General features: G+C 35.5%; 3 protein-coding genes across 3 annotated transcripts in view; 2 read left to right on the top strand and 1 right to left on the bottom strand.

Annotated features, from left to right (window-relative positions):
- LOC149412683 (uncharacterized) overlaps window positions 1–23,623 on the top strand; it is a 356,728-nt gene that overhangs the window by 313,440 nt on the left and 19,665 nt on the right. The window lies entirely within an intron of this gene.
- Window positions 496–23,325, bottom strand: LOC149412686 (uncharacterized). The gene is made up of 5 exons (XM_089645357.1): window positions 23,214–23,325; window positions 22,569–23,029; window positions 20,427–20,535; window positions 12,369–12,872; window positions 496–1,187 (listed from the first exon to the last, which is right to left on the bottom strand). The coding sequence occupies exons 1-5, from the start codon at window positions 23,223–23,225 to the stop codon at window positions 723–725; spliced, it is 1,551 nt and encodes a 516-aa protein (XP_089501483.1). The 5' UTR covers window positions 23,226–23,325; the 3' UTR covers window positions 496–722.
- LOC149412687 (uncharacterized) lies at window positions 11,844–12,983 on the top strand. Its single transcript, XM_089645139.1, has 2 exons — window positions 11,844–11,891; window positions 12,358–12,983. The coding sequence occupies exons 1-2, from the start codon at window positions 11,880–11,882 to the stop codon at window positions 12,859–12,861; spliced, it is 516 nt and encodes a 171-aa protein (XP_089501265.1). The 5' UTR covers window positions 11,844–11,879; the 3' UTR covers window positions 12,862–12,983.

Raw genomic sequence — 23,623 nt, 5'->3', positions numbered from 1 at the left:
TCCGAAATATTCCACAGGATTATCAGCAGTATTCATCTTTCGCCGTAAGTTGCCAACTCGGTATAATCAACAGTTCAAGAACTAATAATAATAATTGATATTGATTGCATTGATTTGATAAAAACTTATTTTATAATATAAAAATAAAATTACCACACTTAAAATTTGCCTTTATATTGAGCTCGACGAACGGAATATCAAAAATTTGGTAAAATTAGTCAGATAAATAGAATGGAAGACTAGAAGAAACAGTTTGTTTGACAATAAAAATTTGCTCGGATCTTTTCAACGGCAATGACCCAACCAAAAATCATTGTGCATTGGAAGAAATGCATGTCTTCAAAATGGCTTGGCTTTGAAAGAACAATGTCTCGCATGTATGTAGAACACAAAGGTCAGAATTTATTGTTCTTTCCGGTCTTAATAAACTCTTACAATATCAATGTTCAGTGTATTAGGCACACAAGTATAAAAAAGATAATCAAACAAAAGAAATATTAACATAGAATTTTTTTTATTGGTTTTGCAACATCACAAGTGATTTACAAAAGTAATTACTTAAAATTAACATAAGTTTTATGTTCTAATTACATATACAATGCAGTGGACTATTTCAAGTGTTCAAGTGCAGACAGTTGAAGAGGTAAAATATTGTCAAGTCTAAGCATCCCAAGGTAGATCAAGATCAGTCAGGTTCTCAGAGTAGATCAGTTAGGAGACGGTTACCACGATCCAGCAGCAGCCTTGGCAGCGAGGTGGGCGGCCTTGGCGTGAGCTACCTCGGGGGTGTCTACCACACGTCCATCGATTCCAATGGGGGCGGCTCCATGAGCCCAGGAGCCTTGGGGGACAGCCCATGCACCTCCCCACGCGGCAGCGGGAGCCCACGCAGATCCTCCGTTAACAGCGGCTAAGTGGGCGGCCTTGGCCTGAGCGACCTCGGGGGTGTCTACAACACGTCCGTCAGGGCCCAGAGGGGCAGCTCCATGGGCCCATGAGCCCACAGGGGTGGCCCATGCTCCGGGGGCGGACCATGCTCCTACAGCGGGGGCCCAGGCACCAGTCCATGCACCACTGTTCCACTGCCCATTGTCTTGGCTCTCGGCCAGACCTTCTCCCCTCCATTGGCCATCTTCCAGAGGGTTTCCGGATACTAGGGCGCCCAGGCACAGGAAGGATGCGATGCACTGAAAAAATACCACTAAAGGATTAAAACACAACTTTAAACGTTTTTTTCAGTTTTAACAATAATTATTCATCGGAAAACATTGATTTAATTGATTTAATTTTTAAAAAGAAAGACAAACATTCCCAGGTTACGAATAACCTGACAATATTTGAAAATCTCCTACTACCACCACAGAAAGCTGAAAATGTTACTTGTGTTTTGATGGAGGACTTAGCCGGCCGAGGAATTGAACACGCTACGCCTGAGTGGGACCCAAGCGCGATGTCAACTCGGCCACCGACCGGTCGAAATAGTTTTAGTTGTTTCCCTTTAATGTGATTTTATAATTTATAAACCATTCTTTATTGTTTATTTATATTAAGTTGTACTTACAATTGGGTTCATGTTGCTTGTGATGTGTTAGCCTTTTCGGAAGAAAACTGCTGGTGCCTTGTCAGAGTTAGATGCAGCCTTTATATCGTGTCAGGACCATAGTAAAATAGTGGGGAGAAAGACTTTCAGGAAGTTGTTTAAATTTGCAAGCTCATTCAAACCAAACAACAATTATTTAATATATTTGCCGAGTGGTAGGCAAAAGGTGTCAATGGCTTCAAATAGCATGCTAAATTAAGTACTTTTTTTACGAATAAACATTTGGATATTGCCTTACCACGCATTGACTGTGTGTCAAAGATACATTTTTTATGCTAATATTTTTTTTTATTGCAAGGCCGCTGTGGAAGCTACTTTACCAAGTGGTCCTAATTTGTAAACTTATGCTGCAGTATACTAAAGTCAGGTATGTGTCTGTCGAGCACAAGCTTGTTCAATGAACTCTAAAGCTAAAAACAAAGAAAAGCTATAAAGTTATTTTTAATGATATACTTATGTTTAAGAGACAAAGTTTTTAATGCATAGTCCAGAGGATAACGTATTATTTTTAAGCATTAATTAAAACTGAAAACACATATATAAAATGGAAAAATCTTCCGAACAAAAATACATGCCGCCGACGGGAATTGGACAAGAAGGCTTCTGATTGCCGGTCAGGTATTTTACAAATTGCGCTACGTCGGCTTATTCAAAACCCGCCAAATTTTTCAATATGTAGTGTGATGGACTCGCCCTGGGATAAATTTTTTTATTGTTGATTTATTATGGTGGGAAAGAAATTTTCAGTTGGTCTCACGACATAGGAGATTACCAGATGTTGGACAACTGATTTTAAAACAAGTGTTTAGATTTATTAGGGTAGAGAAAAAAAAATAGGAACATGACTGTATCGTCAGAGACCTCCGTGATGGTGGTTAATAATAGTAAGCCGAGCTAAAATGCTGGTGGGCCAACACGCCACTGGACTGGGGGTAGTCAAGTTTCATCCTTTGAACAAAGAGTTAGACATTTCACTGGAGGAGTAACAATTTATTGGTTTTGAGACGATTTAAAATTAATGTGACAGGTTCTAGGGCCATAATTGATGTGTTCCTTTAGTGCATTTCTGTCTTTTGAAAACAAAAAGCATTCAGAATTCAAAAGAACATAAATTAGAAATCGCATATGGTGATTTGGGGGGTTGGTTTGAGAAGGGGGAGTCTGGATTTGAAAGCGCGGGGAGACGGTCAAGACAGTCAGCGTTGAAGGTCGGAAGAAGCAAGTCGATAGTCGTGGTTAAGGAGCGCGGGCGGGTAGTCAGTTTTTGGGAGTCTGGATTTGAAAGCGCGGGGAGACGGTCGGGACAGTTAGCGTTGAAGATCGGAAGGAGGAAGTCGATAGTCGTGGTTAATGAGACGGTCGAGACAGTTAGCGTTGAAGAACGGAAGAAGAAAGTCGATAGTCGAGGGTGAAAAAAGCGGTTCAAGAGAGAGGTTTTGAAAACGTTGGGAGGCGGGAAATAAAGTCAAGGGGGTCAGAGTTTCAAGGTCTGGGAGACGGTCAGGAATAATCAGGATCGGTCAGCGTTTTAAGATAGTCGAGTTAGTAAAAACTAGGAAGCGCGTCAACAAGAATTAATCGTCGGGACGCGAACACGGCTAAAATCATTTAGTGTAGAAGGTGCGGTTTTCTAACAGCATGAGTTTTCTGCATGTGACTGTGTTTGTTTTTTTATAATTATTTGGATTGTTGACACTAAGATGTATCGGTAAGTCTATTATAATCTAATTATTAACACTTATTTCCTTAATGTAAACCAAATAATCCAATTGTATTTTGAAGTAAGGGTATTCAACTTGAGCACTATAGGTACCCGTTAGCGAAGGAGGTCATAAATTACGAGACCTGGCCATTAAAAAAGGGACGAAGAACGGTTACCCTGAAACCGCTTTAGATCATCCAACAATAGACATTGTTTATGAGTTTAAAATGATTTAATAATTCTCTAGTAGTTATATTTAGCGCCAAAATTTATAGAACACAAACCATTGTATTTATGCAGTGTTTTTATAGTAACGGATAGAACGGTAAATTAAATGCTTCAATGCCTGTTATTTGAAAATGAGTTGTCGTATCCTCCTTGGGAATTCAACTTATTCTATACGGAATTCATAAAATATATTTAATTAAATATAATTTATTCAAACATCACTCTTTTAATTCATTTTTGAATCGGAATAACGCAGCGGATCGAGGCTAGTCGCCGAGAGAGTGCATCTGTCTGGCATTCCTATTCTATCAAGCGAGATTTTAATTTTTCATGGGTTTGACGGGGACGAAGTATACGAATTTTCCGTAGGCTGTCCTATCTTACCAAAGCGACAAAAGCGAAGGGAACGAAATTTGTAATTTGGCTTGCCTAATAGGGACTCTTGTGTTAGCAAAGTCGATAACCCTGGATACCGATATAACGTCTATTTTAGTATAGCAGCGCCGGCTTTTTCCCCTGCTATTGGTGTGGTTGAGTTATTCCCGTAAAAGCACCGGTTTCTGTCGAAGGTGTTGGCGGACCAGCCTTAGATAGTCACCCGGAATAGACCCCTGTTTCGAGTATTTTCAGCTGGTGAGAGGACGCTTTCACTGAGTTCAGATCGAAGGGAACGAAAATTGCTAATGGGCTTTCCTACTTGAGTTAGCTGGTAGACGAAGGAACAAAGCGGATAAGGGCTATGCTATTCTTGTCTGGCGTATGGTGAGGATTTTCTCGCTGACAGAACGAAGGGATCGTGACGAATATGAAGTTGTCTCGGCGATTTCTGACGTCCTTCCTGTCAAATTCAATAAGTACTTACCCCACTATAGGAGGAGAAGTCATCCAGAATTAGGTTGGGAATTGACTCCGACTGAAACCGTTTGAGCTGACGGAGATCGGATGATTTCAGATTCACGACCTGATGATTCCAGTATCCCTGATCCTTAGCGCCGGAAGTCGAGGATATCAATTTCTACCATTCTTTGATATTTGAAGCGAACGGAGGGTAACAAACGATAGAGCGAATGACCATGACTTTGAAGTGGGGTAAAATCTCCCGTCTAGGAAACATTCGTTATGTCGGATGGACGCCCTCATCCAAATTAAATATTGACATGACTATTTTGAGTGTGGACGAAAGACTTGAAGTATGTTCTGTATTGTACATATGATAAATATGTGTCATTACCTCTACTGGAACGAGAAGCTGTATAGACTGGAGCCAGGAGCTATTTGGAGTAGCGTGACTGCAGAGGCGAAGTCGAACAAACTGAAGCTGAATTCATCATTATCCTTACGAGCGTAAACCAGAGGGGTGTTCTCTGGACTCCCGAACTCCTGACGTTGCTGATGCAAACCACTTCAGTATATGTTTATGTTTGAGGTTAGTAGAGTGGACTCCTAATTTTCGGCATGCTGGCGAAGCTCAACTCATCATCGATTTGGGGGAGGTTGACGCGACCTAAACCTCGCGCTACCCACGTGGCCCAAATGGTTCCTGACACCAGGCTATCATGCCACCGGACCGGAGCAGTTCCTTGTACCTAACGGTATAAGATGAATCTTCATCATTCATCATCAACATCAACATCAACATCAACAGTTACCACCAAGGACCCACATTCCACCTTCATCACCCTCCGGCAGGAGGCAAAACATGTCATTATCTCATCTGTCGCTGAGCGATATTCAATTCATTTCTGGAGGTGTTGGGATTGGACCATCAACTTGGCTGCTCTCGAGCTGGTCACGTTGATGGATGGGATTTGGACGGAGACCAATCGAAAGCAACACATGTTTTGTCTCTAGCTATTCCCGAAAATACCTACTCATAGAAATAACTCACAAAACTAACAATCCATAGTCAAATCATTAACTTAGAATCTTGTGCATCTTGAATTGAATTGTCTATAGTGAATTTCATGTACTTAATTTGTAATTAATTGTCTCATTATATTAGTACATTATCAACTGCAGCAACCGGAAACGTTTGGGCGAGCAAACAAGGTAGGAAAAGGTAGTTAAAATCAGGGTAGTCGGTCATTGTCTTATTTTCGAACCATACAGAATGTAACACGCCTCATCTAAAAAGAACCAAAGTTACCACAACCAATTAAAAGGATCCTTCAATGAATTAATCCCTGTCGAAACAAAAAATTGACACAACGTGACATATTAATTCGTTAAGATTGAAGGGTTGATAAACCGCGAGAAGAGCCAAATCAAACGAGCAAAATTGTTAATCCGTTAACAAGAACTTCGTTAAGAAGATCTATCTGGCTTCTTTCCTTTGGTTTTGACCATAGGACGTTAAAAACATTACAGTAGGTACTGGTATTTTTCATTTAAAATTTGTTGTTTATTAGATTTTCACTATAAAGCAACCAACTTTATTTTTGTAGGAAAGGCATTGATAATGCTAAACCTCCTACTAGATGGCGTTGAGGCATATTTTATTGCTTAAGAATAATAATACCTGAAAAAGTATTTACCTATTAAATGATAGTTTCAAAGAAAATAATGTTATTTTATTTCGTTTTCAAAATTGTAACTTATATACCAACAATACTGATAAGCAATAAAGTATCTATCTATAAATAAGTACATTTTTGTAAAGAATTTTTCTAGGTTCTGCAGCAATTGTTCTTATTCGGATGTGTTTTCTGTATGAACTTTCAGCTCCACTAATGCAACGAAATTGTAATACCCCGTGATTTTTCTAGGATCTGCCCTAGTTAACTAATAATCTATCAGTAATTTTAAAAAATACCTAAGACTTTCATTTATAAAGCCATCAGTTATGAATATCTCAATTCCATACTAATTTTTCTCTCAATTATTTGATGATTCATTAATTTCTTGACTGCTTCGCGTCAGCTGATTCTATTTTTGTAATAACTTACCGGTTTTCTGCAGAATTATGTGTTTATAAATTGAACCATCTTTCCAAATAATTTCTTTGTATATTTAAATAGATATTATATAAATATACTTTAAGTACTTTCCCTAGAATGACTACTAACATTCAGGGAAATGATTTATTGGTTATCCTAACAAATTCACAAAAGAAACAGTTTCTGGGAATACATATACTATTCACACATCTCTTAGTGTCACCTATTTAAAATATAAAAAAATAATAGTTATAATTAACTTCCTACTTGTAAACAAATCGAATGATTACTTATGTTATCCTTATTGCATCACTTAAAATACTATAATATGTTATAAATCCGCTTGTAAAACTCCAATATCAGGGTCACAATTTTTTTTCTGAATGTCACATTTATTTTAAGTATGTATCTGTAAAATATAAAACAAAACAATGGTTTGTTTTGTCACCAAATAAAGCTCCGACCTCAACTTGTAACATTTTGTAAATTGGTCAATTCTTCCAATTCCGCAAATCGTATGAAAATTAATAAAAGCTTCGCCTCCACCTTCTACATTCACTCTTGAATTGTATAATTAAAAAAAAAAAAAAAAAATACTGATTTTATTTTATCTGGATTATCGAAATATTAGCTAAAACCTAGTTAACAACACTATGTAAATTGCCATCTCAACGCAGGCGTTCCACACCTAGTGAGATGGGCAATACGTCACTATTGTAACTAAATGTAATATTAAAATAAAAATAAAAATAAATAAAAAAAATAAAAATAATAATTTAACTGAATAACTTTATAGATAATAAATACAAAAAAAAAGTTTGTTTCTTAATTGATTATAAATGTTCATTTAATGACACTTTGTTGGTTTAATCCATCAAAAAATCCTGATAAAATAATTATCCACCATGAATATTTTAAAGATTAGATATAATTAATTAGTATAATTTATGAAAAATTATTACGACTTAAAAAAAAATTGTCTTTCCGTCCAAGAATCGAACTCGGAACAATTTTTATTTGGGAAAAAAGCTACCTAAAAGGTTAATTTTAATTAGAAAAAAAAAACACTCTTGTGGTTTTTCCATTAAATAATAATCAATCTGTTTAATCATGTATCATTTATTTTACGCCTGACGATAAAAGGCAAAAATAAAAAATTTAAATGCTGTTTGACAAATAAACACAATAATTTGACGGCCTCGGTGGAATAAGGCTTTCGACTATCAATTTTGAGATCGTGAGTTAAAGTTTCGGGGCGCGCAAGAAAATTTTTGATATAAATTTTTGTATTCATAATCTTCACAAAAAAATATATTTTTATTATTTGCGTTAAGGTAACTTTGTTAAATAACTAGATAATAAAGTATTTGCCTTATAATTTTTTCGATTTTAGAACAGAATGTACCCAGTGAGCTAACGAAAATTATATACAATATATTTAAAGCATGAATAATACTAAACTGATAAACTGAATACGAAACAATATAAGTTAAACAAGTTATATTAATTTTAAATAATATAGAAACTTGAACAATACTACATATAAGATACTAAAACATGCAAAATGTCCTTCATCGGTTCAATAATAACTAAATGATTTATTGGCTTGGGGTTGATTGATTGGTGGAGTATGAAAACTATTAAATAATGTCACTTTATATTTTACATGGTTACCTAATGGCTCATTTATAAAATACTTAATATATTTAAATATTGTTTAAAAAAAACAATAACAACAACAACAACAACACTTTAATTTTACAGAATAAATTTTAAGCAATGTTAACAGCATTCGGTTCCTTAGAACGGGCAAATGCCTAGCTAGGAACTAATATTGACCTAAAATTAATAATAACACTTGTACTTGTTTTTAATATACTATTGCAATATTATTATTTATTTATTTATTAACGCCGATTATAGCGGCTTTTACAAAATAATAACAATTGTTTTACATATTAATTTAACATTTTACATGTATATTATGCTTTTGTCCACTCCCTGCTTATTTACGGAATCATAGGTTGGGGAGGATCTTATAAAAACAACCTAAACTCAGTAAAAGTCTCGCAAAAAATTATTATAAAGGTAATACTTAAAAAAAAACTCTACTTTCCCAACAAAATTGCTTTTTAAATTGTTTCCAGTACCAAATATTGATGATATATTTAAGCAAACTTCAATTATAAAAATGTGTAAAGAAAAAAATAACACAGAATATCAAGAATTTTACAAACTGATGAGAAATGGAAATCAATTTATTACGCCAATCTTTAAAACAACTCAAATGCAAAACCACTATATTTACCAAGCCATAAAAAACTACAATAATCTCCCTTCCGAATTGCGCTGTATTACGAACCAACAAGAACAAATAAATAAAATCAAACTTTTTTTCCAAAAAACCTTATATTAAAAAAAATATATGTATATATATATTATATTTATATTTTACACATAACATCATACTATAACATTGAATCTAAGTAAGAATCGTGGCTCCCTTATCAGGCACAAGAGCTCCTCTTTTCTGATAAGGTATACATGACCAATTATTATGTACCTAAATATTATATTTTGCAAAATATGTATGTATTAATGTAACTATGATCTATATTAAAATAATAAAAAAAAATATATTATAAATACAGAATATACATAGATAAAAAAATATATAAATATAAACTACATAAAAGAGAACAAAAAAAATAGTTATTATAAATACAATACAACAATATGTATATATAAATATTATAAACAATTCATTTACATTAAATCCCGGATAAATTAATACTTTAAAACTGTATTTGGTTATAGTCAATCAGAGAAGCGCTGACATACAGTTTTAATGAAGTAGTGTTTGTATGAGGTTAAACTAGCAATGTTTATAGATTCATCCAAAACATATTTATTACCAAGTACATGTAAGAGATTCATTATGGAATTGAGTTCAGCGTTAGATCCTGTATTGTTGCAATGATAGGGTAATTTGAAACAAACTGATCGACTAGGTACATGGAAACATATTAACGAAAGAAGTTCAGGGGAGTTCAACAGGTTGGTAACGATTTTAAATAAATAAAATAGGTCAAAACAAATTCTTCTTTCTTTTAATGTATCGAGTCCCAATAATTGTAACAGAGAGGGGTAATTAATGTTTTCGATGAATATTCCCAATTTAAAATTAATATAAAGTAAAAATTTATGTTGGACTCGCTCAAGGGAATTCTTATGTACACTGTAGTAAGGACTCCAAATGGTGGTGTTAAATTCTAGTTGGCTTCTAACAAATGAAGTGTAAAGTAATTTGACAGTTTTTAAATTTTGACAAATCCTAACATTTGCATTGCTTTACTGGTTATATTATTAATATGTTTAATGAATGTTAATTTAGTGTCAAAGGTTATACCAAGGTCTCTTATTTCATCAACAGATAATAAGGTGTGATTATTGAGAAAGTAGGTGAACAACAATGGGTTTTTTTTCTGTGGAATCTCATAAGTTGACATTTTTTTACATTAAGAGTTAATTTGTTTTTAAGACACCAATCGTAAAAGCGATTAATATTAGATTGAAGTGTTAGACAGTCCTCGATATTGTCAATAATTCTATATATCTTCATATCATCAGCGAACATTAGAATGAGAACACGGGTGAATATGTTTGTTACGTCGTTAATGAATAAATCAAAAAGTAAAGGACCAAGATGCGAACCCTGGGGTACGCCACTGGTAGCTTCGAACATGTAGGATAAGTGATCATTAACACAGACAGTTAACTGACGCCTAAGTAAGTAACTCTCAAACCAACATAAAAGGTCTCCATTAATGCCGAGTTTCAAAAGTCTATTAATGAGGATTTTATGACAGACCTTATCAAACGCCTTACTGAAGTCGGTATATATAGAATCAACTTGTTGTTTGTTGGCAAGAGCATTAGATATAAAATTTTCATATAATTTTAGGTTAGTCAAAGTTGATCTGCCGGAGATAAAGCCGTGTTGACAAGTTGCCATACAAGAGTTTACAAAGAAGCTGATTTTCTTAAGAATCAATTTCTCAAAAAGTTTAGGTATAGACGATTGAATACAGATTGGCCGATAATTTTCAACAAAGGATTTATCACCACTTTTAAATACAGGAGTTAGGTAGCTAAGTTTCCATATTTGTGGAAAGTGTCCTGTGGAGAGTGACTTATTAAACAGTATATTAAGCGGAACAGATAAACTTTGGACACAATTCTTAAGTAAGATGGAAGGAATCTTATCAGGTCCCGAGCTTGTTGTGGGTTCAAGTGATTTAATACAGACTATAATATCTTCAATATCAATGTGTATTTGCGATAAGCGTAAATTTATATCCGAATTGAAGTAAGGAATTAAGTCATCTGGAATATCAGGTTCATACACGTCCTTAAAGTAATCAGCAAACATGTTAACAATTTCATAAATTTTACTGGAGCTATTTTGTCTGTAACGTATATTACCAGAAATACCAGCATCATTGTTTATTACATCATTATCATTATATTTAATGATAAAGATTTCATTATCATTATTATTTAATTTATCTTGTCATTTTGCTGTATACGAGTGTATCTATTGTAATACAATTAATAAATAAATACAAAATAAAGACAAATCACTAAAAATACATAACCAACACTACTAAAATGTGTAGGATTCAACAAAGTGCTGGTATAGATTACGCTTAATTCTACAAATGGTGTCATTAAATATATCAACATTACCCCCAAACTTGATGCCAAGATCATGCATCCTATTAGTTGGTGATTTAGTGTGTCTGATAGCTGGTTGTGTATATATTGGAGAAAAATGTTGCATTTGTCTTGTGTTCCTAGTAGGCACATAGAATTTAATAGTGGCAGCAATGGCAGGACTGTCAATAAAGTTGTATTAATGTCTCTGTGTAACACGACCAGGTCAATTTACGGAAAATATGTATTTTATTTTAATATCTCAAAATTAGATAATATGTTCCAGACCTAGAGGAGCACGACCATACAGATCAAAAACGTAGCTTGAAATGACTTTAGACGTATTTGGTCACCAGATACGAATATCCAGGACCTCCCCTCACCTTCCTCTTTCCCATCATTAATTTAATATTACGACCCAAGTAACAAAACATTAACAAGTGATCACACAAAGAAAAAATATATAATTTCTAGGACACTCGTTGGAAAAAAACGGTAATTGATAATTTATTATTTAATAACACCCAAGTTATCAACCTGTTTAAGTTTTCATATTGTATAGCAAGTATGCAAAACCTGTTGCCAAATTTGCGTCCTCCCCACCCCACTGGTGTTTAGTTTGAATATATAGCTCGGACCTAGTTTCCAAGAGACACAAGCAGTTTTCCATCGAAAAGGCTAACATATCCAAACAAAAATGAACCCAATCGTGAGTAACTTATTATTATTCGCATATTTTTTATCAAAACAAATCACAAAGAGATGCATTACTTTTTTGTGGTTAGTTTGTTAAATATGTTGGTTAATTATGTTGATTGGTTTAATTAATTGTGGTTCAAACCTTAAAAAAATTATATTCGGAATTCAAATAAATAATGTCAATCTTGTTTCTTTAATTTTGATTTCTTAGTTAGAAAGTTCTCATTAAGAATTAGCAATGCGTTTGTGTGTCGTCTGTAATTTTAGATATTCCATATGTGTTCGATCATCAATTATTGATTGACGAGAATCACAGGAAGTGCTGTTTGTGTGAAATTTATAAAATTCTCACATTGAAATGTGTACACCATAAAAAAAATATTATAAGGCACAAGTACAAATTAACGCACGTTTTAATAATTCTAAGCATGCGCAATTGTCGAACGTTTAAAAGACATTGGTTTATTTTGTTTCAGTTCATTGCTACCTTCCTGTGCATGGGTGCCCTCGTGTCCGGGAACCCCCTGCTGCTGAACAACGGCCAATGGAGAGGAGAAGGTCTGCTGGAGAGCCAGGACTGGGCTGGTAAGGCTTGGGGAGGCCCGGTAGTATGGACTGCCGGTTCCGGTGTTCTTGGAGCCCCTTTGGGCACATGGGGTCTGGGAGGAGCCGCTATCCTCGACGGACATGCCATCAACCCCGCTGAGGTAGCCGTGTCCAGGGCCAACCTCATCGCCGCTAACGTAGGAGTCGCCACCTCTCCCCTCAACTCGTGGAAGTCTCCCATAAACTCATGGGTGTCTCCCCTAAACGCATGGGCCTCTCCAATCAACTCATGGGCCTCTCCTCTGAACTCGTGGGCCCATGGAGGCGCCCCCATTGGAATCGACGGCCACGTCGTAGACACCCCTGAGGTAGCCATCACCAAGGCCGCCCACTTGAACGCCAAGATCGCTGCCGTTTCCGGTGGACTGTGGTAACTTCCTCTTGTCTACGAACAATTGACTGATTGATTAAACTCTACTTTACTCTCATACTGATTATCTAATTATTATAGAAAACAAATAAACAAAATAATTATAACAATATTTTTGAAATATTATCTCGTCGTTTCCAATATTTTTCCTCTTGAAGAATTGACCCCTTCCTTTTAAGAATTTGTAATACTGGTGTTACCTTTTACTTAGCATACTTACATGTCAACACCTGACTAAAATAATTCATATGTATCTACTCCGATTATCACACTTATGACCGGTTCTTTCACAGAATTTCGACAATTTAAAATATCAAAGTTTCTACTCTTCCAAACATTTCAAACATAAGTACTTAATTAGTTCACCAGTAGTTCTGTGATCAGTAGTTCTCACGTACAAAAAGTATTCTAATAATTTCTTATTTTGAATCAAAACCAAAATTTCCACTGAAATCATTAGATTTGTAAATAGATTCTAGAATACCTTTCTACTTAATTAATAAAGACAACAGTTTTACACTTGAAAAAATAATCTCTACTTAAACGACGGCCACCATCTTGAATCGGAAACTGAACTTAACAAATGAATTTACGTCCAGGTGAAATGCCAAAGGGTAGATTTAAAACAGGGCTTCGCTGTGCTCTGCCATTAATTTTATTGACAATTTTTTTTATTTGGGAGGCGGGTATATGTAACGCAGTCCCGGGAACCATTTATTGGGTAACCAACACCTTTGTCATATAAATCACCCCTAGTGATTTGCTAAGTTTGGTGACTTAGCGAACTACTTGGAATGACGATAACGACGTGTCTGTTCTCCAGCTGGGTTGCGGGCCGGATCGGGATAGGCCGGTTGGGGCGACCTATATATACATATCCACCCTTCATTTCGCCGTATTTCCACTTTTTTCTGTCATTTCAAACACCTTCCAAACAGCACCCCCAAGGATGTAAATAAGTATGGAAATAGTAAAATCATTCTATTCTATTAGAAATTATTGTTGCCTTCATCCAATCACATTATTTATAAACATGAAATTTCAAAGTTATTTCGTGTCAGTAATAAATATGATTACGACATTACCGAAAACAATCTTAACTCAAAACAAAGATTTTCTAGTAAGGCTCGAGTGATCCTTAGCCCCCGAACAGTCATATTGAATTCCAAACATCCTTTAATGAAATGCATTATTCTTATAAAATGTGGTAAAAATATTATGAAATTTCTACCTTAACATTGTTATTATATATTAAGCTCTTCAATCTGTTTCCTTTTTTGTTTCTTCTTGTTTGTTCTACTAAACCTTCCTTTTTCTATTTGTGTACTGTTTTGTATATGAAGCTTATAATTACGATATTTTTCGATTTTTGTACTGTTTTGTATGTGAAACTTATAATTTTTATATCAAAATACCAATGTTAAAAATCATGAGATCATGATTTTTTTAAATAACTTAATGAGTAAATCTTCCAATTGATATGTGTAATTATCGAATACAATATTAGCAACTCTCTTACGATACTTCTAAAACAAAAATCGCAAAAATTTTCAGTCATATTCAACTGCATCATACTTTGGCTAAGAACTACCAACATCATCTTAATTTTCTTAACACATATTTTTACTGGCTGCTATCATAAGATGTGATTGCAAGATTCTTCCCAAACTAAATGAAATCTATAATAAAAACACATAAATTTGTTTTTGACCACGATAGTTTTATTTTCACTCTACCGGTTTCGGAAGATCCCTTCCTTCGTCAGGAGAATATTTAAAATTAATCTACTACACAAAATATTGACACATAAATACAAAAATGTTAAGTGTTTGAGAGAGATGTCGACAAAGTGGAAGGGGTAATTACGGGAATTCCAGGAAGAACAGAGCGGTTAACTGGAAATATGTCAAGAATAGGACTATAAGACAGATTAATTTGGTTATTTATTATACTGGAGTTATTATTGATGGCTTTTCTGATTTCAAGTGCTTCTAAATTATCTAATTTTTTGCCTTTATTACTACGGTGAAGAATTTTAACCCCTGTATCTTTACTAAAAGTATGATCGGTGGAAATGAGATGATTGGCAAACTCCGAAAAATTATTGTTATTTAAACATCTTAAATGTTCGGTGATTCTAATATTTATATTTCTAGTTACCCAGTGGCGGTTTTCTCTAAAGTGCGTTTGTGCGGCGAACCCCCATTAAAAAGATGAGAAAATAAAACAAACTTGTTTTATAATAATATAAGCACATTATAGATAGCACTCTATTAAAATTTCGCCTTCAAAACCCGCGCCACCGAAAAATACGATACATATTCCAACTTTGTGCGAGTTGAAATCCGCGCCAAACTCTTCATACAAAAGAATTTTAGCCGGTACAGGCCCTATGACGGTGACATATACAAAATTTGGTCTTTCTTTGCAAAACTAAGTCAAATTGTGTGCGCCGAACACGCGTTGTGATATCACGTGACCTCCGCACATTGACGAATGTAACCGAAGAAACCCGAGCACTTCGCGGACTGACTTACCGACGTTTGACCTTTGAACCATAGGGAAGCAAGTGTTATTTTTTATGTTATATTATGGTATTTAACTTTGTAGTCATTTTTGTACATATTTTTGTTTTCTTGTTTCTGCATTTCTCCAACCGTTTGCTTATGGCATTTGTAAATCTACTACCTATTGAAGTAGACCGATTTTGATTTCTGTTTTCGTATTTTTTTTTTTAGATAAGTCGTTATATTCCTTAATTATATTTGCGAAAGTTTCGGCAAACGCCCCATTGTCGTCGCTAGTTATGCAATTTTGTGTTTTGTCCAGTTCTCCATCTCCAGTATTCTTTCGGATTTCAAATTGAAAGCGTTTGCGTATATGTTTATTTATGCGTTTGCGTTTATTGATTGTCGCGAATATTTTGTCATAATTTTTTTATACAATGGCGGAATACAGTGTTGTCTATATAAAAAAATAACGCCAATACTTATGAAAAAAGGTTGGAAATTAAAAATAAAGGGCCTCCGCGTCCTGACCTCTCATTAAACCAGGTTTGTGCCGCGAAAACCGAGAAATCTTCACTCGAGTTTGAGTGGTACGCGAGGTGTACTTGGTTATGTGGTTGCGAGGAAACCAATCGGTTATTTTGCTTCCCCTGTTCAGTTTTTGGAGGCGACCCATCGTGGTGTAAAATTGGAGTAAACGATCTTTCCTTTATTAATAATTATAAATATAATTTAATTCCTATAAAACTTTTCTCATTATCTAATAATTGTGTCTAGTGTAAAGTGATTTAAAAACAATAATATGTAGGTACCCCTCCCACTAACTTTATTTAAGTTGTGTGACTGCTGCCGTATTCGACTATTTGACGAAGGACAACAGTAAGTAAATTTTAATTAGATATGTTTATCTTCTCTTGAATTTCTGAACCCCCTGTTAAAAAACCACGAACCGCCACTGGTCTTACCTATGTAGAACGATTGACAATCATTGCAACATAGTTGGTAAATGCCTGAGTGGCTAAATTTGTGATCTTTATCTTTAGTATTTTTAAGTAATTTTCCCAAGTTGTTATCAGTATAGAACGCGGGTTTAATGTGGGTAGGCAAATTTTTTGTACTAAGTGAAGAAAAATTGGATATGTATAAGATTTTACGCCATTGAAAGGGATTTATGATTTTATTATTAGTTTCAGGTGTACCAAATAAAAATGTATTCGTCGAAATGAGTTTAAGTTTCTTATTCAGGATTTTATCAATTAAGTGTGTCGAGTAACCATTATTTAGAGCAATTTGTTTTATTTTTGACAGTTCAATTTCGAAATTAACAGCTGATAGTGGGATTTTTACTAAGCGGTGTACCATTGATAGGCAGAATGTTTGTGTGATATCGGGTGGTTTGACGTGTTATGTATAGTTATATCCGTGAATGTCGATTTACGATAGATGTTAAATTCAATTGTATTATTTATTGAAGTTAGTGTTAAATCTAGAAAATTAATCGATGCATTACTGCCTACCTCTACAGTGAATTGAATTTTTTTATGAAATGAATTTATAAGAAGAAGGAATTTAGTTAGTTGCCGCTCTGTTCCCGTCCAGATACAAAAAATATCGTCTACATATCGTTTCCAAGTGAGAACATTATTTAAGAGTGATGACTTACAATTAAAAATCTTATTTTCTAAGTTATTCATAAAAATATCTGCCAACAGTGGGCTAGTAGGAGCTCCCATAGGTAGCCCTTGGCTCTGTTGGAAGACGCAGTTGTTATACTGGAAATAATTTTGGTTAAGGCACATATTGAATAAACGAGACAGGTCATCAATCATATCTTTATCTAAATTAGAGGATTTTAACATATCTACAATTATTTGTTTGCAATCAGTAGTTGGAACATTTGGAAATAAGTTAATTACATCAAACGAAATTAGCTTAGCATTATTGGGAATGAACAAGTCCTTAACTGAATTTATTAAATCAAATGAGTTTTTAATGGTATATTTGGGTGAAAACACATTAAAATTGTTGAAGACATTAGTGATATGAGAAGCTATTATGAAATTCGGGGAAGCACAGCATGACACGACAGGACGAATAGGTTCATTGATTTTATGTATTTTTAAAAACCCGTACAACTTGGGAATTTTAGGATTAGACTTTTAAATGAAATCTAGAAAGTGTCTTGGATACATGTATATATATATATTTTTTTAGAAGAACTAAATTAGTAAAACTTCAAAAAGGGTAATGTTGAATAACTGAAAAATATATTTGTAACTCTCAAACGAACCGCTGAGCTAATCCGACCCGATTTCCTTTGGTCATATTTAACTATAGCCATACTTAGCCCAAATAGTCCAGTCAGCCTGTGTCGTAGAACACCATTTAGACCAACTAAATAGTATAAAGCTAATTTTTTCCCCATCGACTACTACCATTTAGACAAGTGTTTAGAAAAAAGTCCCCGCCCCTACCCCCCTTGCTTCCCCCCCTGTGCCCCGCCAAACATGAAAAGTGTAAGGGTTTCGTAAATCGCGTCTATCTCAATTATTAAACAACATATCGGATTGAAATTTTTTTTATTCACTTTGTTGTAACATTTTCTACAAAAAAAATTCAGTTAACTTTCGTCGTAACTTTTACCGTTTGTTTGTAATTCGTATGATAAGGTAAAAATTTGTATATTTTTTGGCACATATTTTTATATTTTGTCACAGAACTTTTCAGGCCGACATTTTATGAAAAAATATTTCCTACAAAAGTTGTAGTCCCTGTTATTACCTTTAAAATGATATATTTTAATGTGTACTTTATGGCTAGGAAACGCTAAATATCAACCGTGAAAGTCGGGATGTGACAATATTGATATCAACTTAAGAACTCTTGACGGTAAAGACACATTTCACGCTCTCGGAGGCATACAGTGCGTAACTTCAAAAACAGCTGTGTCGAGTGATGTCCGAGTTCCACGTGTTAAGACATGCGACTTTGAAGGTAAATTCAATGTCCCAGTTTTAATGTATACTAAAAAGGCGAAAAGTGGCTTAAAGTCCTTAACAATAGAAAACATTTCTGAAAATATGCCCACTCAATGCTTAGTCTCAGCTCGTAACATGCTTTGGTTATGTAGTTTTGCTTTTGTGCCAGTTTCACTACCTGGATGGTCTGCATACATGCGAAACTGTTACGATGGTAGACAAAACTTTGAACCATCTTATGTACTGGCTTTGCCTTTTATAAACATAGATCCAGGAAATCCGACTGCTATTTATTCTGCCCTTAGTTACGCTTCTAAAGAGAGCAAGTTAGCTGGCCAGCCGTGTATTGTCACTTTTGACCAACCACTTTTCCTGAAAGCAGTAGACATTGTTGCAAGTTCTTCTACAGAAAGTGAAATATCTGGAGTAATCGTCAGACTAGGCGGATTCCATCTTCTAATGAGTTTCCTTGGTTGCTTAGGAAAGTTTATGGAAGGTAGTGGAATCGAAGAAATGTGGACCTCTGTTTATGGAAAATCAACGATTCCTCACCATATGTCAGGACATGCTTACGCAAGGTCTTATAGGGCTCACATGATGACCCAGGCAGCTTTGATGTTACTGCTATTCGAGGAATGTTCATCTCTTAAAGAAATGATTACAAACGACTTTAATGATATTCATATCCAAATAATTAACAAACAAACAACTGTTGAAGACGCCATGAGAGAGTGTAAAACAAACGAAATAATGACAAGACTAGAAGAAGTGTATGAAGATTTGGTTAAAACTAGTAGAACTTCAAAACTGTGGCTACAAGAGTTTAAATTGGTGAATTTGGCTCTAGACTTTATTCTGGCAGAGAGAATCGGCGATTGGAATTTGCACATTAATACAGTCAAGCAAATGATACCGTATTTCCATGCTGCTGGACATTTGCTCTACGCCAAATCCGCACACATATACTTACAACAAATGTTGAGTCTACAATCGAAGATGTCAAATGAAGACTTCGAAAGGTTCGTCAATAAAGGTTTTTTTACAGTTCGGCGTACAGATGGATTTTTTACCGGTATCTGGACGGACATGACCATAGAGCAGACATTAATGCGATCATCAAAATCATAGGTGACCTTACTCATGGACGAGGATTAAGCGAGAGGACGCTAACCAAGTTCATTGCTTGCGCTCCTGCATCCCTACAAATTTGTGAGGCTTTCGAGAAGTTCTCTGGCTGCTTGACTCAGTTTAACGAACAGCACACTGAACTTAGATGCAGTAGAAGAGAAAGGGACTTGCAAGATATTAATAAATTTCTCGGGTGGCTGCGTATCCATAATCCTTTCCGACAGAGCAACGATTTAATTTCTTTATCCTCTGGTCTAGTAGTGACAAGTTCGGGTGTAAACTGCGATGAAGCGTATGATGTAGGAATGAAATGCTTGAAAGACATCGAAGGAAATAATTTTGCAGATGTTAAATTGAAAAGAAAAAATAAAGTTAAAACTATAGGCTCCGTAGTAAGTGGTATAAATGTGAGATCTGAAGAAGTGACAATTAATCCTGATCAGCTGTTTAATAGGGTTATATGTATGTCTCAAGGAACAAATAATCTCAAACAATACTTCAACTATGAACTTAGCCCATACCCTTTGTCTTTATTTGAAAACAATAAAATGATAAGAAAGGGAACTAAATCAAGTCTTATGAAAATATTTGAAAAGTGGACAGTTAGCAACGAAGTTTTTAAAAATTTGCCCCCAAAAATATATGTAGTAGATGGAGGGTATCTTTTGCACAGTGTTATTTGGCCTGACAAAGTAACATATAGCAGCATCATAGAGAAGTATGTTGATACTGTAATGAAACGGTATGGGAAAGATTGTCATGTTGTGTTCGATGGGTATCCTGACTATCCCACCACAAAAGGGGTCGAACATATGCGGAGAAGTAAAAAAACATCTCTAGAAATGAAATTCAACGTTAATATGCAATGCTCTGTGAAGCAAAATGAATTTTTGGCAAATCCAAAAAACAAAAGCCAGCTTATTGAACAGCTCTCTCAGAAGCTTAATGAAGCAAACATTCCAACCATTGTGGCGGAGGAAGATGCAGATACTAAAGTGGTCGGAAGAGCAATAGATGTCTCCCAGATTCAAAGTGGGAGGCCTGCAGTTGTTGTCGGACAGGATACTGATCTTTTCGTTCTATTGTTAGGGCTACCACAGTGTCAAAATGTGCAACTATTCTTTCACAAACCCTCTGGCACACCATCAACGTATGACATCAGCAAGATTCGTGAAGAGATTGGTGATATGAAGGATGTGGTATTATTTTTGCATGCTATCACAGGATGTGATACCACATCTTATTTATTCGGCAAAGGCAAAATTAACGCGTACAAATTGCTAAGTTCATCAAATGATCTCCGCACAAAAGTTTTACAGTTTTATGAAAAACAGGCAGACAAAAATATTCTCAAAGAGGTAGGAGAGGCTTTTGTCTTGAAACTATATGGATGCACAAGGTCTGCAAGTCTGAATGACAGTAGATATTCAATGTACCTTAAAGCTGTTGCAAAAATGTCATTAAAATCCAAATTTAAAATGGCGTCCCTCCCTCCAACATCTGATGCTGCTGAACAACACGCCTATCGAACATACTATCAGATTCAAAAATGGATTGGAGATAAGGAAATCAGCGCTACGGACTGGGGATGGATTTTAACAGACAACATGCTGTACCCAGTGCACTCAAAAAAACCACCGGCACCTGAAGAAGTTATAAACTTAGTTTCCTGCAACTGCAAAAAGGCTTGCAAAAATAATTGTAGCTGCTTTAAAGCATCACTTGATTGCACAGAAATGTGCGGGAGCTGTGGTGGATCATGCAGCAATGTAACTTTGGTTGAAGTCGAGGAAAATGAAGAACCTCTCATGGAAGTTTAGGATATGATCAAATTAAGATACCGCAATTATTTTGTTCTAAAATAACATCTTTAAAAAATATTACATGCATTTTCAAACCAAAAACTATTTAAAATACCTATTTTCGCTGTATACAAGGACTTATTATTATTTGAAACAAATTTTAAAAGTGGGGAATTTAGGTTTCACCGAGACTCGATTAGTTTTATTTATGGAAAATGCAATAGTGTACCTTGAAGATAAAAAACACTATCACTATACAACAATATCTGCATTGCAACGCCGCGCCGGCCGGCCCCACCTCGACCGAACCCGCCATGATAATCTCGCTGGATCTCCAACAAAGTAAGTACTATTTTATATCATTTTAAAGGTAATAATAGGGGCTACAACTTTTTTAGGAAATATTTTTTCATAAAATGTCGGCCTGAAAAGTTCTGTGACAAAATGTAAAATTATGTGCCAAAAAATATACAAATTTTTACCTTATCATACGAATTACAAACAAACGGTAAAAGTTATGACGAAAGTTAACTGAACTTTTTTTGTAGAAAACGTTACAGCAAAGAGAATAAAAAAAATTGCAATCCGATATGTTGTTTAGTAATTGAGATAGACGCGATTTACGAAACCCTTACACTTTTCCTGTTTGGGGGGGCACAGGGGGGGAGGCAAGAGGGGTAGGGGCGGGGACTTTTTGCTAAACACTTGTCTAGATGATAGTAGTCGATGGGGAAAAAATTAGCTTTATACTATTTAGTTACATATAAAAACACAGGCTGACTGGACTAAAAGCCGCAAAGACCTAGCAAGGTTGGGGTTCTGGGTTCAATTCGTATTTTTCTGATATTTCTGTTTCAAATTCTCGTTGGGTTGCTAATAATATATTCAATGATTAAAAAAAGATTGTCAAAAATAATAATTATTGACCGGAACCTTTCAATGCCAATAACCTAACTAAAAACACTGCACTAGAAGAAATGCCCGCCAAAATAACATATAAGAATATTCAATGTTCTAGCAGTCCTAGTACGGGATAAGTGTAGGTGTTTTGGGAGTACAAGAGTAAGAAGAGATACGACAGAGTTAACATTGTTTTTTTTTATTTATTTTTGTTTTGCATCATCACAAGTAAATTGGATTTATTTTCTACTTACACTAAACAAACATGATTCGATTATAGACACAGCGTGGTTGAACACGTGCCGGCTTGAGAACAGGTAAAAATCTAAATTTTGGCACAGAGTCGGGATCAGTCAGGTTCTCAAAATGGATGAGTTACCTCAAGAGGGAAGTTACCAAGATCCAGCGGCAGCCTTGGCAGCGAGGTGGGCGGCCTTGGCGTGAGCTACCTCGGGGGTGTCTACCACACGTCCGTCAATTCCGATGGGGGCTGCTCCATTAGCCCAGGAGCCTTGGGGGACAGCCCATGCACCTCCCCACGCGGCAGCGGGAGCCCACGCAGATCCTCCGTTAACAGCGGCTAAGTGGGCGGCCTTGGCCTGAGCGACCTCGGGGGTGTCTACCACACGTCCATCAGGGCCCAGAGGGGCGGCTCCATGGGCCCATGAGCCCACAGGGGTGGCCCATGCTCCGGGGGCGGACCATGCTCCTACAGCGGGGGCCCAGGCACCAGTCCATGCACCACTGTTCCACTGGCCATTGTCTTGGCTCTCGGCCAGACCTTCTCCTCTCCATTGGCCATCTTCCAGGGGGTTTCCGGACACCAGGGCGCCCAGGCACAGGAAGAATGCGATGCACTGAAAAAATACCCCAAAACATTAAAACACAACCATAAATGTATTTTCAATTTTAACAATGTAAACATTTATAATATATTATTTTTATTTGTTTTTATTAACCGAAAAAAAATTGTTTTAATTGTTTCCCTTTAATGAGATTTAATAATTTAAAAACCATCCTGTATTGTTTATTTGTACTCACAATTGGATTCATGTTGCTCGTGATGTGTTAGCCTTTTCAAAAGAAAACTGCTTATGCCAATTCAAACTTAGAGTCAAGCTTTATATCCAACCACTTTTGTAAAACAGTGGGGAGACATTAGGAAGTTAAATATTTTGGAGTTCAGTGATTTGAAGGCAGTGGAACCGTGAAATGAATAATAAAAAACACCATTTGTAAGAAGATCATCATTTGGCTACAATTTTCTGGTGAATTTATCTACGTAATTTAGAACTTTTTCACTAATTGCCTTTACAATAATGTTTTACATTTTCACGCATTGAATTGCATCATTAACAACTTTTTTGTGCAAATTAATTCACCATAGCAAGGTCACGTTCGTAAATCATTTTTTGCATATTGATTCGACTTAACTTTAGCGAAAAACTTGT

The sequence above is a fragment of the Hesperophylax consimilis genome, chromosome 22 (assembly GCF_061612785.1).
Source record: "Hesperophylax consimilis isolate HC1 chromosome 22, BYU_Hcon_1.0, whole genome shotgun sequence".
NCBI lineage: Eukaryota > Metazoa > Arthropoda > Insecta > Trichoptera > Limnephilidae > Hesperophylax > Hesperophylax consimilis.
Note: the sequence above shows the minus strand (reverse complement) of the source record. Positions and strands in the feature narration are given on the sequence as shown.

Bases quoted from the DNA above. Each gene is read 5' to 3' on its own strand.
- LOC149412686 (XM_089645357.1), bottom strand. The intron at 20,536-22,568 runs GTAACTTCCCTC...CGAAAAGATCAG, and splicing joins AAGGCTGCCGCTGGATCTTG to TATCCTGTCCGACAACAACT. The intron at 1,188-12,368 runs GTAGCAATGAAC...GTATTTTTTCAG, and splicing joins GGGCACCCATGCACAGGAAG to TGCATCGCATCCTTCCTGTG.